This window comes from Chiloscyllium plagiosum, chromosome 4 (assembly GCF_004010195.1).
Source record: "Chiloscyllium plagiosum isolate BGI_BamShark_2017 chromosome 4, ASM401019v2, whole genome shotgun sequence".
NCBI lineage: Eukaryota > Metazoa > Chordata > Chondrichthyes > Orectolobiformes > Hemiscylliidae > Chiloscyllium > Chiloscyllium plagiosum.
In genome coordinates this window covers 10719036-10731512 of record NC_057713.1, presented here as the reverse complement: position 1 = coordinate 10731512, position 12477 = coordinate 10719036, and the positions used below count along the sequence as shown (strand labels likewise).

Genomic DNA, 12477 nt, shown 5'->3' with positions numbered 1-12477 from the left:
AATAAATGATATTAGTGGATGTGCAAGTAAAACTTTGATGGATGTGGAAGGCTCCTTTAGGGCCTTGGATAGAGGTGAGGGAGGAGGTGTGGGTGCAGGTTTTACAGTTCCTGCGGTGGCAGGGGAAAGTGCCAGGATGGGAGGGTGGGTTGTAGGGGGGGTGTGGACCTGACCAGGTAGTCACGGAGGGAACGGTCTTTGCGGATGTCCTGTACAGCTGCAACATGACCTCCCAACTTCTGACTCAATACCCAAAATGCAGCACCTCACATTTATCTGAATTAAACTCCATTTGCCACTTCTCAGCCCATTGGCCCATCTGGTCAAGATTCTGTTGCAAACTGAAGTAACCTTCTTCGCTGTCCACTACACCTCCAATTTTGTTGTCATCTGCAAATTTACTGACTGTACCTCTTATGCTTGCAGCCAAATCATTTATGTAAATGACAAAAAATAGAGGACCCAGCACTGATCGTTGTGGCACTCCACTGGTCACAGGCCTCCAGTCTGAAAAACAACCCTCCACCACCATCCTCTGTCTTCTACCTTTGAGCCAGTTTTGTACCCAAATGGCTAGTTCTCCCTGTATTCTGTGAGATCTAACCTTGCTAACCATTCTTCCGCGGTTAACCTTGTTGAACGCCTTACTGAAATCCCTATAGATCACATCTACCGCTCTGCCTTCATCAATCCTCTTCAAAAAACTCAATCAAGCTTGTGAGACATGAGTTCCCACGCAGAAAGCTATGTTGACTATCCCTAATCAGTCCTTGCCTTTCCAAATACATGTACATCCTGTCCCTCAGGATTCCCTTCAACAATTTGCCCACCATTGACATCAGGCTCACTGGTCTATAGTTCCCTGGCTTGTCCTTATCACCCTTCTTAAACAGTGGCAACACATTTGCCAACCTCCAGTCTTCCGGCACCTCACCTGTGACTATTGATGATACAAATATCTCAGCAAGAGGCCCAGCAATCACTTCCCTAGCTTCCCACAGAGTTCTAAGTTACAGCTAATCAGGTCCTGGGGATTTATCCACCTTTATGTGTTTCAAGACATCCAGCACTTCCTCCTCTGTAATATGGACATTTTGTAAGATGTCACCATCTATTTCCCTACAGTCTATATCTTCCATATCCTTTTCCACAGTAAATACTGATGCAAAATACTCGTTTAGCATCTCCCCATTTTCTGCAGCTCCACACAAAGGCTGCCTTGCTGATCTTTGAGGGGCCCTATTCTCTCCCTAGTTATCCTTTTGTCCTTGTTGTATTTGTAAAAACCTTTTGGATTCTCCTTAATTCTATTTTCCAAAGCTAAATCATGTCCCCGTTTTGCCCTCCTGATATCCCTCTTAAATATACTCTTACTTTCTTTATACTCTTCTAAGGATTCACTCGATCTATCCTATCTGCACCTGACATATGCTTTTTTCTACTTCTTAACCAAACCCTCAATTTCTTTAGTCATCCAGCATTCCCTATACCTACCAGCCTTCCCTTTCACCCTGATAGGAATATACTTTCTCTGGACTCTTGTTATCTCATTTCTGAAGGCTTCCCATTTTCCAGCCGTCCCTTTACCTGCGCACATCTGCCCCCAATCAGCTTTTGAAAGTTCTTGCCTAATACTATCAAAATTGGCCTTTCTCCAATTCAGAACTTCAACTTTTATATCTGGTCTATTCTTTTCCATCACAAGTTTTGCACCTTCTAAGGTAAGTACATTCACATACTGAATCAGAAAATTTTCTTGTACACACTTAACAAATTCCTCCCCATCTAAACCCTCAACACTATGGCAGTCCTAGTCTATGTTTGGAAAGTTAAAATCCCCCTACCGTAATCACCTATTATTCTTATAGATAGCTGAGATCTCCTTACAAGTTTGTTTCTCAATTTCCCGCTCACTATTAGGGGGTCTATAATACAATCCCAATAAGGTGATCATCCCTTTAATATTTCTCAGCAGAGGCAGGTTCTTTACAGAGAGTGGTAAGGGCGTGGAATGCCCCACCTGCCAATGTGGTCAATTCAGCCACATTAGGGAGATTGAAACAATCCTTGGATAAGCACATGAATGATGATGGGATAGTGTAGAGGGACGAGCTGAGAATAGTTCACAGGTCGACACAACATTGAGGGCCGAAGGACCTGTTCTGCGCTGTAGTGTTCTATGCTCTATGTAACTCACTTATGACTTAGCTCTTACAATTCTTGCTATTTCAATCAATGCTGCCTTTTGCAGTGAAATCTCGACACTGGAAAACATACAGAAACTCAAGGCCACAGTATTTGGGAGGACAGCAAAGTACGTTTCTGAAGTACATGATTTGTTTAAAGTGGCCACAAAGGATGTGTGACTCAGGTGTTAGTTTGTATGTTCATGCTTATGATTACTGCAATCCTGGGAAGCCATTAAAATTATACTGGGCTTGTGCTATCACTTTTCGAATGACTCACTCTGATGTATTCTTCTGTTGGCTCAGCTTTTTTAAAATTCCGTTTCTATTGGCATGATTAGAAATGAGTGTTATGAAAAGAAATCTCAAGAACATAATGTAATGACATACATTAATCTTGTCTTGACTGCGTATTATACTTTGTACAGAGAATCCCGCTCAGATTGGAAGAGGTTTTGTTCTCATTAGCTTGGTGGATATCAATGATAATGCTCCAGAATTCCCAATGGACTATGAAACATTTGTATGTGAGAATTCCAATCATGGTAAGGTAAGGAACTGCCCCAAATTACATTGATATAACATTCAGTCTGTTCGGGTAATGTGTTTCCATGTTTCATTCAGTTTGATGTTAACTCTACTCACTTATCAATGCACTCTCACCTTTGAATCAATAAATGCTGGTTCAATTCCCACTCCAGGATTTGAGTATGTAACATTTTGGTGAGAGAGGAGTTGCTTGTGTGTATGGAGGGGTCGGTTCGCTGGATAGCTGGTTTGGAATGCCAACTGAGTGGATTCATTTCCCATGCCAGCTGAGGTTACCATGAAGGCACCTCCTTCTCTACCTCTCCTCTTCCCTGAGGCCAAGTGACCTTCAGGTTCAGCCATCACCAGAAAGAACAGCCCAATGGTTTACTAGCACAGGTAGACAGGATAGTGAGGAAGGCGTTTGGTATGCTTTCTTTTATTGGTCAGAGTATTAACTACAGGAGCTGGGAGGTCATGTTGCAGCTGTGCAGGACATTGGTTAGGCCACTGTTGGAATATTGCGTGCAATTCTGGTCTCCTTCCTATTGGAACGATGTTGTGAAACTTGAAAGGGTTCAGAAAAGATTTACAAGGATGTTGCCAGGGTTGGAGGGCTTGAGCTATAGGGAGAGGCTGAATAGGCTGGGGCTGTTTTCCCTGGAGCGCCGGAGGATGAAGGGTGGACCTTATAGAGGTTTATAAAATCGTGAGGGGCATGGATAGGGTAAATAGACAAGGTCTTTTCCTTGGGGTGAGGGAGTCCAGAACTAGAGGGTGTAGATTTAGGATGAGAGGGGAAAGAGACCTAAGGGGCAACTTTTACATGCAGAGGGTGGTCTGTGTATTTGTGTGGAATGCGCTGCTAGAGGAAGTGGTGGAGGCTGGTACAATTACAACATTTAAAAGGCATCTGGATGGGTACATGAATAGGAAGGGTTTGGAGGGATATGGGCCGGGTGCTGGCAGGTGGGACTAGATTAGATTGGGATATCTGGTCGGCATGGACAGGTTGGACCAAAGCGTCTGTTTCCGTGCTGTACATCTCTGTGACTCTATGATTACAATAGCTCAGTCTTGGTGTTACTTTTCATTTATTCTTTGATGGGGTCTGGGCTCATCAACAAGGCCAGTATTGGTCACCTAACCCTAAGTCCTAGTGCACAAAACTGTCAGCTCAAGCCTGTAGTGTTTGTAACAAGGTCAGCCAGGTGGGACCTCGTAGAATATGAGTTCTCTAATTGGGGCTGTTAATCTGGTCCAAGCAGGGAGCCCTGGCAGATCAATCTCCTTTCCCCATGTCCAGAAGCAGTTCAGAGATTTAATCATTTAATCATGAAGCAATTCAGAGACAGGGATAAGGGTGATCTGGGAGTTGGGAGTGGCAAGAACAGTAGAACAGAAAGAAGGGTAGAAATCAAACAGGGTTGATGGCCTCGTGGTATTAAATCTGAGTTCAAATCCCATGGCTGATGGTGGAATTTAACTCAATAAAAATCTGGAATTAAGTGTCTAATGATGACCATGAAATCGTTGTCAGGGGGGGGAGAAACCCATCTGGTTCACTAATGTCCTTTAGGGAAGGAACCTTACCTGGTCTGGCCTACATGGGCGGCACGGTGGCACAGTGGTTAGCACTGCTGCCTCGCAGCGCCAGAGACCCGGGTTCAATTCCCGACTCAGGCGACTGACTGTGTGGAGTTTGCACGTTCTCCCCGTGTCTGCGTGGGTTTCCTCCGGGGGCTCCGGTTTCCTCCCACAGTCCAAAGATGTGCAAGTCAGGTGAATTGGCCATGCTAAATTGCCCATAGTGTTAGGTAAAGGGGTAAATGTAGGGGTATGGGTGGGTTACGCTTCGGCGGGTCGGTGTGGACTTGTTGGGCCGAAGGGCCTGTTTCCACACTGTAAGTAATCTAATCTACATGTGACTCCAGACTCACTCTCAACTACAACTGGGGATGGGGGAATAACTGCTGGTCGAGCCTGCGATGCCCACATGTCCAGAATTACATAGAAAATAACACTGACCTGGCCAACCATGTCTACAACCCTGTGACTGAATAAAGAAACCAAATGGAACAAGGAGAAACAGGCAGTATGTCGAATGGAAGACTAAATGGCAGCAGCAGAAACATTACCAGCACCTGCTCTGCAAGAAAATGGGAGCACTGGTTACTTGGTTGTATTGCATTCGCCATTAAAGTGCAAATTTCACACAATCTTCTCAAACCTAGGCTAAGGCTTGTCCCATAATCCATACAAATCGCTTGCAATCAATGTGTAAATTGTTGGAAAAGGCAAACTGCGGCTTTCAATGATTTCTCCTGAATGACTGTTGAGATGCTTTATGACTTTGACATGAATACAAAAAGCTATAATTAGATTAAATCACAGGGCATTGTGGATACATGATAGCAATTTAAATGGAAAAAGTACAGGTTTGCAGCAAATTAAAAATTAAAATGCCAAGTGATAGAATGGAGTTGCAGTTTAAAAATCCAGGGAGCATTTATTTGCCATCATTTCAATTAGAATACAAATAATCCAAAATACCGACGGTGAGAGACCACTCTAATTTAGTTCTTGTGAAAGCTCCATTATACGCCATATGCACTGCTACCCACCAAATCAATTATGCAACTATACTCCATGCATGGTAATGAAGATAAGTGATGGAAGCTCAATTTAGTATTCCTTTCATTGGCAAAGAATGACTTGCATTTATATAGCACCTTTCCTGAACGAAGGACATCCCACAGTGTTCTATTATTGATTCTTGTAATGGATTTTTTTTTCGTACAGCAAGGTTCCACAAACTACAATGAATAGAGAAAAGACAGGTTTTATTTTCTGTAAAGATGGTGAACAATAGCAGCAGATCAGTGCTAATGAGCATGCTCTGTCCAACTTTACTTTTTTGGCCAATGATATCCTGCTCCTCACGTGGTCATTTCTTGTGGAGCGTTGTTGAGGGACATTTGCTGCTCCATTTGTGAACACAACAATGATCATTGTTCCACACAGTGTCACTCTTTAATTGTGAAGAAGCACTTTGAGGCTTCTCATTCTGTTGTGGAACACCAGATACATTATCCAGAGGCCAGTGTGTATTATTCAGATTTTGAAGGCTGTATCCCAAAACAGTCAGCAGTATATTACGTTTGAATCTTGGAATATCATGAAAATCCTTCAATTTTTTGTGCCTCACAAATCACAAAGGTTATGTTTTTTAAGATTCTGAGTATCCTGTGTGTAAATGTCTTTCTTCTTTTCTCCTGTTTATATATTCTTAATACTTTTCTCCCTGCACAGTAACACCAAACAGCGATGGTGCTTACTTATTCCCCAGCACGTGTGTGTGTGTGTGTGTGTGTGTGTGTGTGAGTGATCACCAAGGTTTATTGGGAGTTTCCTGCCCCGTTGCTTTTATGCTGCTGTTTGTACGGATTGATGATTCAACACCAAAGGAGGGCATTTGGCCCATCGCTTGGCCTAACTTCAGTAGCACTGTCCTACTCTTGCCTCAAAGATTTCTCCAGAGTCAAGATCCTCTCTACATACGGGGTGAGGGGTGAAACGCTGAGCAGACCATCACACAACTCGACCCTTGCTGCCCCTCTGAGTGCTGCTTTCTTCCTGTTACTGAGAGAGAAGCAGGTGGTAAGGGAGATGAAATTGGATGACTTAGCTCAAACTTTTTGTGCAAGTGGGGAGGTGTTCTGATTGATGGAGTTGATAGGCATGGTTAGTGGTGTTGGGACGGGGGTTGGGATGGGTGAGAGTATTGAGGGATGATGTTGCAGAGAGCTTGTGGTGGGAGGTGGTGACAGTCACAGAGATTGAGTGAATGTGTGGTCATAGAGTTGTACAGCACGGAAATAGACCCTTCAATCCAACCCATCCATGCTGACCAGATATCCTAAATAAATCCAGTCCCATTTGGCTGATATCTCTCTAAACCCTTCCTATTCATATACCCATCCAGATGCCTTTTAAATGTTAGCCTCTGCCACTTCCTCTGGCAACGCATTCCATACACACATCATCTTCTGTGTGAAAAAGTTCCTTTTTAAATCTTTTCCCTCTCACCTTAAACTTATGCCCTTTAGTTTTGGACTGCCAGGTGGCAGTGGGAGACATGATGGTGGCACCTATTGGGTGAGAAGGTCATTGACCTTCATCCCAAATTGCTGGCCTATCCTCCAAATGGTTAGGTCTGCTGCATTGACTGAGGTGACAACTTCAGACCAAGCTGGCATGGTGTCAGTCTGGGGGAGAGGAGGTTGTCCTCCTTCTATATCACCCTCCATCCGCCAGGACCTCCAGGCCCCTACCCAACCATTAGCCCTTGGTTGCCAGGACCAGAGCATACTCCTCATTCCTGATGAAGGGCTTTTGCCCAAAACATCGACTCTCCTGCTCCTCGGCTGCTGCCTGACCCGCTGTGCTTTTCTAGCACCACACTCTCAACTCTGAAATCTCCCAGCATCTGTAGTTCTCACTGGCTCGTAGAACCAGAACATCAGCCTATGGGGCAGCTCAGTGCTTGTCCAAGTGCACCACATGATGCCATCACTAGAGATACCCATCAATTTTGGGATATCCCAGCAGTGACGTCTTCTTTCAGAAATGGCTTGTGGGAAGATGTGACTAGAATTGAATGACTGGAGTGCCGCAGGAGTGAACTGGGTCATGAATAAGGTGGGTTTAGTAAGAAACGGTAGGAGATCTTGCTAGACCTCATGGTGAAAAGCCGTCCCAAGAACTCGATGAAAATGTCACTTATCCAAATAAACTGTAAGACTTAGCCAGGCAAAAATATTTCCATGTTATGGGCTGTCCAGAAGTAGGCATTAAAATACAGCTAAACCTTCCAGGGGGTGAAAATAGGAAACAATTCCACACAAGGAGAGCAGGCGAAATTAGTAGCTGATAACTGATTCTGGACCAAGCATTAATTTTAGCTTTTTGAGGCTAAAGATTATTATGGGTTAAGGAGCAAAAGTGTATCTATGGAAATAGCAGTAGATAAGCTTTGGCCTTATCAAATGGCAAAATGGAAGGGTTTAGAGTGAAATAGGCCAAATGCTGACAAATAGCACTGGATTAATTTAGGATATCTGGTCAGCATGAACAAATTGGACAGAAGGGTCTGTTTCCATGTTGTACAGCTCTATAACTCTATGACCTCTATAACAGGCTTGAGAGGCTGAGTGACCTCTTCTCCATCCTATGTTGATAATTGCCCACTGTACTGTCACTGTAGCCAAGGCAAATTGTAAAGGTTTAGCGAAATAGTCAAAACAAATGTCGAATTATTTCATTTCTCAGCACACATCAGTTGAACCTCAAATCAATTGATGTTGAGAAGATGTGTCCATCAGGGTGGAGGAGTGTTGATTGGTGAGGTGGAATGTGTGGACCCAGGGGGAATGCCATCTTTTTTGGGGTTCGAGGCGGAGGTGTGGGAAATGGAGGAGACATGATTGAGGGCACCGTTGATCACAAGAAAGGGAAAGTTACTGCCCTTGCAATAGGAGGACATCTGGGATGTCCTGAAGTGGAGAAGGATTATGCTGAACAAGAACAACTCTCTTGCTTCTCCAGATGCTGCCTGACTTGCTGTGCTTTTTCCAGTGCCACGCTTTATCAACTCTGCCATCACGGTTGCATTCATCTAACAATTAACCGCCTTGACTAATCATAATAACAGATGTAGTGAAATGCTTGTTAGAGCAAAAGATATTTGCAGTAATTGAGTTTATACTAACAAGGTTCCATAGTGGTTTGGTTTTTGTTCGGGAATTACGCGCTCGTAATTAATGGCAACACAGATCACAAAATGCTTTCTACATCTGAAAGTGCAGTCGAAAAGTACTACATGCCATTTGCAAAACTACAGCAATCTAATTGATCTCAGTGGGGATAACTGAGATTTTCAGCTGCTTAGACAAAATAATTGTTTTTATCTAACAAGTTCAAAGCCTGAAATAGACTTGAGGTGGAAAACGAAGTGCTTATCTGCTGAAGCATCAAATCAGTCAGTTTAGTTGTCTGTAAAAAGGTTCATTTTGTCAAGCCATAACATTTTGTGAAACCATTCAGCAGTAGGACGCCCTTACTCTCTCCCACCTCTGTGAATAAATTTTAATTAGTACCATACCAATTCTGAGTAATCTAATTGAGAGGAATGACAGATCTGTAACTGTGCCGGAATTAAACAGGAAGCCAGAGCTTAGCAACAGACTGCCGAGGGATCATGATAAATCCAAAGAGTTTACAGCAGGCAAATCTTAAATCTGCTGAGCACAGGACAAGATTGGAGACCGAAGTCTTTACTCAGTAAGAGTGGATGTTCGAAACGTCACAGTGTCAAACTCTGGAGAAAAGCCTTTACTCAGAGAATAGTCAGAATGCAGCCCCTGGAACCAGATGTAACAGTTGAGGAAATAGCAAAGATCGAGGTGAGGGGAAACTAGATAAGTGCACGATGGAGAAATGAAGAGAAGGATAGTTTAACGGGGTGAGATGGGAAGAGTGGAAAAGGCTCATGTCGAGCAGAAACCCTGCATACACCTGTTGGGCAGGATAGCCTTCTGACTGTGCTGTAAGTTCTTTGTGATGCCTGCATAAATGAAGTAGCTGATATCTAGATAGCAAGGACCAGAGAAGTCCAGGGTCGTAGATCTGTTGGTCTTTTTTTATTCATTTTGCAAATAAAGTTAAATAGGAATGTAAGTTGTGAAAAGGAAATAACTAGGCTGCAAAGGATTATACAAGTGGGCAAAAATCTGGCAAATGGAGTACAAAGCAGGAAAATGTGAAATAATCTATTTCAGCGGGAAAAATAAAAAAGCATATTATGCCAAAAGTGAGAGATTGCAGAGCTCTGAAATACAGAGGGATCTGTATATCCCAGACCATGAATACATGACCATAGGAAACTACAGAAGGTTATGTGCAGAACCCAGACCATCACGGATGCCAGCCTCCCATCCATGGGCTCCATTTACACAGCTTGCTGCTGAGGAAAGGCTGCCAACATTGTCAAAGACCTATCCCACCCCGATAATGATCTCCTACAATCTCTTCTGTCAGGCAGGAGGTACAGAAGCTTGAACACCAGCGGGTTCAGGAACAGCTTCTTCCCTGGTGTTATTAGACTGATGAATGGACTCTCTGACTTCAAATAATGTTGATCTTGTTAATATTAATCTTGCCTAGCGCACACCCTGTGTGACATTATCTGTGTGCCTTTGTCTAAGTTTTTTTCACCCTTTGATCTTTATGTCCTTTCTCAATATGATCTGCCTGTACTGCTCACAAACAAAGCTTTTTACTGTACTTAGGTACATGTGACAATAAATAAATCAAATCAAATCAAATCAAACCAAGAGGTTAGTATGCAGATACAGTGACCAATTAGGAAAGCTAACGGTATGTTACTGTTTATTGCTGGGGGAATTGAATATAAAGGTGGAGAGATTAAACTTCAGCTAAACCATGCACTGGTGAAACCATGTCAGGAATACTCTGCACAGTGTCTATCCCTTATTGAAGCTAGGATGTAAGTGAGTTAGAAGAAGTTCACAGAATGTTTATTTGACTAATAGCTGGACCAGTTGGGTTGTCTTATGAGGAAAGCTTGGACAGGCTAGGTATCTACTGAGGTTTAAAAGAGTAAGAGAAAACTGGATTAAAGCATATAAAATTCTGAGGGATCTTTAAAATGTGAATGTTTCATAGTTTCGGAATAATTGAAGTAAGTGTAGGCCATTTGGCCCATTGAGCCTGCTCCACCATTCATTAAGATCATGGCTGATCGATCATCTCAGCTCCTCCTACCTGCATTATCCCCATAACCCTTAATTCCCCTACTATGCAAAAGCTCATCCAACTGTGTCATGAATATATTTAATGGAGCGGCCTCTACTGCTTCCTTGGGCAGACAATTCCATAGGTTCACTACTCTCTAGGAAAAGCAGTTCCTCCTCATCTCTGTCCTAAATCTACTCCTCTTAATCTTGAGGCTATGTCCCCTAGTCCGAGTCTCACCCACCAGCGGAAACAACTGACCTGCCTCTCTCTATCCCTTTAATAATTTTATATGTTTCTATAAGATATTCTCGCATTTTTATAAATTCTAGTGAGTACAGTCCCAGCGGCTCAACCTTTCCTCAAAGGGTAACCCCCTCATCTCTGGAATCAACCTGTGCACCTCCCCCCAAAGCTGGATATCCTTCCTCAGATTAGGAGACCAGAACTGCACACAGTACTCCAGGTGTGACCTCACCAGCATGTTGTACAATCGCAGCAAGAGCCTCTCTGCTCTTAATTCAATCCCTTGCGCAATGAAGGGTGTGAAGAAATATTTTATCTTAAGGGAGAATAAAGAAATAGTTACCTCCCAACTCCTGTACTCAATACTCTGACCAATAAAGGAAAACATACCAAACAACTTCTTCACTGTCCTATCTACCTGTGACTCCACTTTCAAGGAGCTATGTACTCCAAGGTCTCTTTGTTCAGCAAAACTCCCTAGGACCTTACCATTAAGTGTATAAGTCCTGCTGAGATTTGCTTTCCCAAAATGCAGCACTTCGCATTTATCTGAATTAAACTCCATCTGCCACTTCTCAGCCCACTGGCTCATCTGGTCCAGATCCTGTTGTAATCTGAGGTAACCCTCTTCATTGTCCACTACACCTCCAATGTTGGTGTCATCTGCAAACTTACTAACTGTAGCTCTTATGCTCGCATCCAAATCATTTATGTAAATGACAAAAAGTAGACTAATAATCTGGATCCCCATGCTAAAGTTCAAATCCCACTGTGGCAGATAATGAAATTTAAATTCAATTGAAAAATCTAGAATTAAAAGCACAATCATGAACCATTTAACCAATGAACTGCTTGCTTTAGGGATCTCCATACTCCTTTTTCATGCAGAGGGTGGTATGTGTATGGAATGAGCTGCTAGAGGAAGGGATGGAGGCTGGTACAATTGCAACATTTAAAAGGCATCTGGATGGGTATATGAATTAGAATGGTTTAAAAGGATATGGGCTAAATGCTGGCAGATAGGACTAGATTAATTTAGAATATTTGGTTGGCATGGACCAAAAATTCTGTTTCCATCCTGTACATCTCAATAATTGTTATAAAGGCCCATCTAGTTTACTGGTGTCATTTAACGAAGGAAATCTGCCAGTTCCTTTCCTGGTCACGCCTACGTGTGCCTTCAGATGCACAACAATATGATTGATTCGTAACTAGACTTTGAGCAATTAGGGATGGGCAATAAATACAGGCCTAGCCAGTGACACCCACTTCCCATGAAAGAATAATAATACATTTTAAAACCCCACTATTAGAAGAATACCCTTAAGTGGATTTTAAATTTATGCCAGTATCTGCTATCCCAACCCCAGGTGGATGAGGGTTATAAACTTTCGTAAACGATACAGTAAAAAAAAAGTAAAACATGTTCAGGAGGCTAAATGGCCTCCCCCTGTTCCTATGTTCCTGTTACTTTTGTATACTTGAATAGCAGAGGAATAATCTTTGAGGAGAAAGTGAGGGCTGCAGATGCTGGAGATCAGAGCTGAAAATGTGTTGCTGGAAAAGCGCAGCAGGTCAGGCAGCATCCAGGGAACAGGAGAATCGACGTTTCGGGCATAAGCCCTTCTTCAGGAATGAGGAAAGTGTGTCCAGCAGGCTAAGATAAACATCTATTGCATCCTCTGCACCCGATGTGGCCTCC

The 12477-nt window shown here is 43.0% G+C and overlaps 1 protein-coding gene across 3 annotated transcripts in view; it reads left to right on the top strand.

Annotated features, from left to right (window-relative positions):
* cdh7a (cadherin 7a) overlaps positions 1–12477 on the top strand; it is a 170436-nt gene that overhangs the window by 141939 nt on the left and 16020 nt on the right. For all 3 annotated transcript variants that reach the window (XM_043687680.1, XM_043687681.1, XM_043687682.1), the window contains exon 9: positions 2615–2736. In XM_043687680.1, the coding sequence (XP_043543615.1) occupies positions 2615–2736 (122 nt within the window). The remainder of the gene's footprint in view (positions 1–2614; positions 2737–12477) is intronic.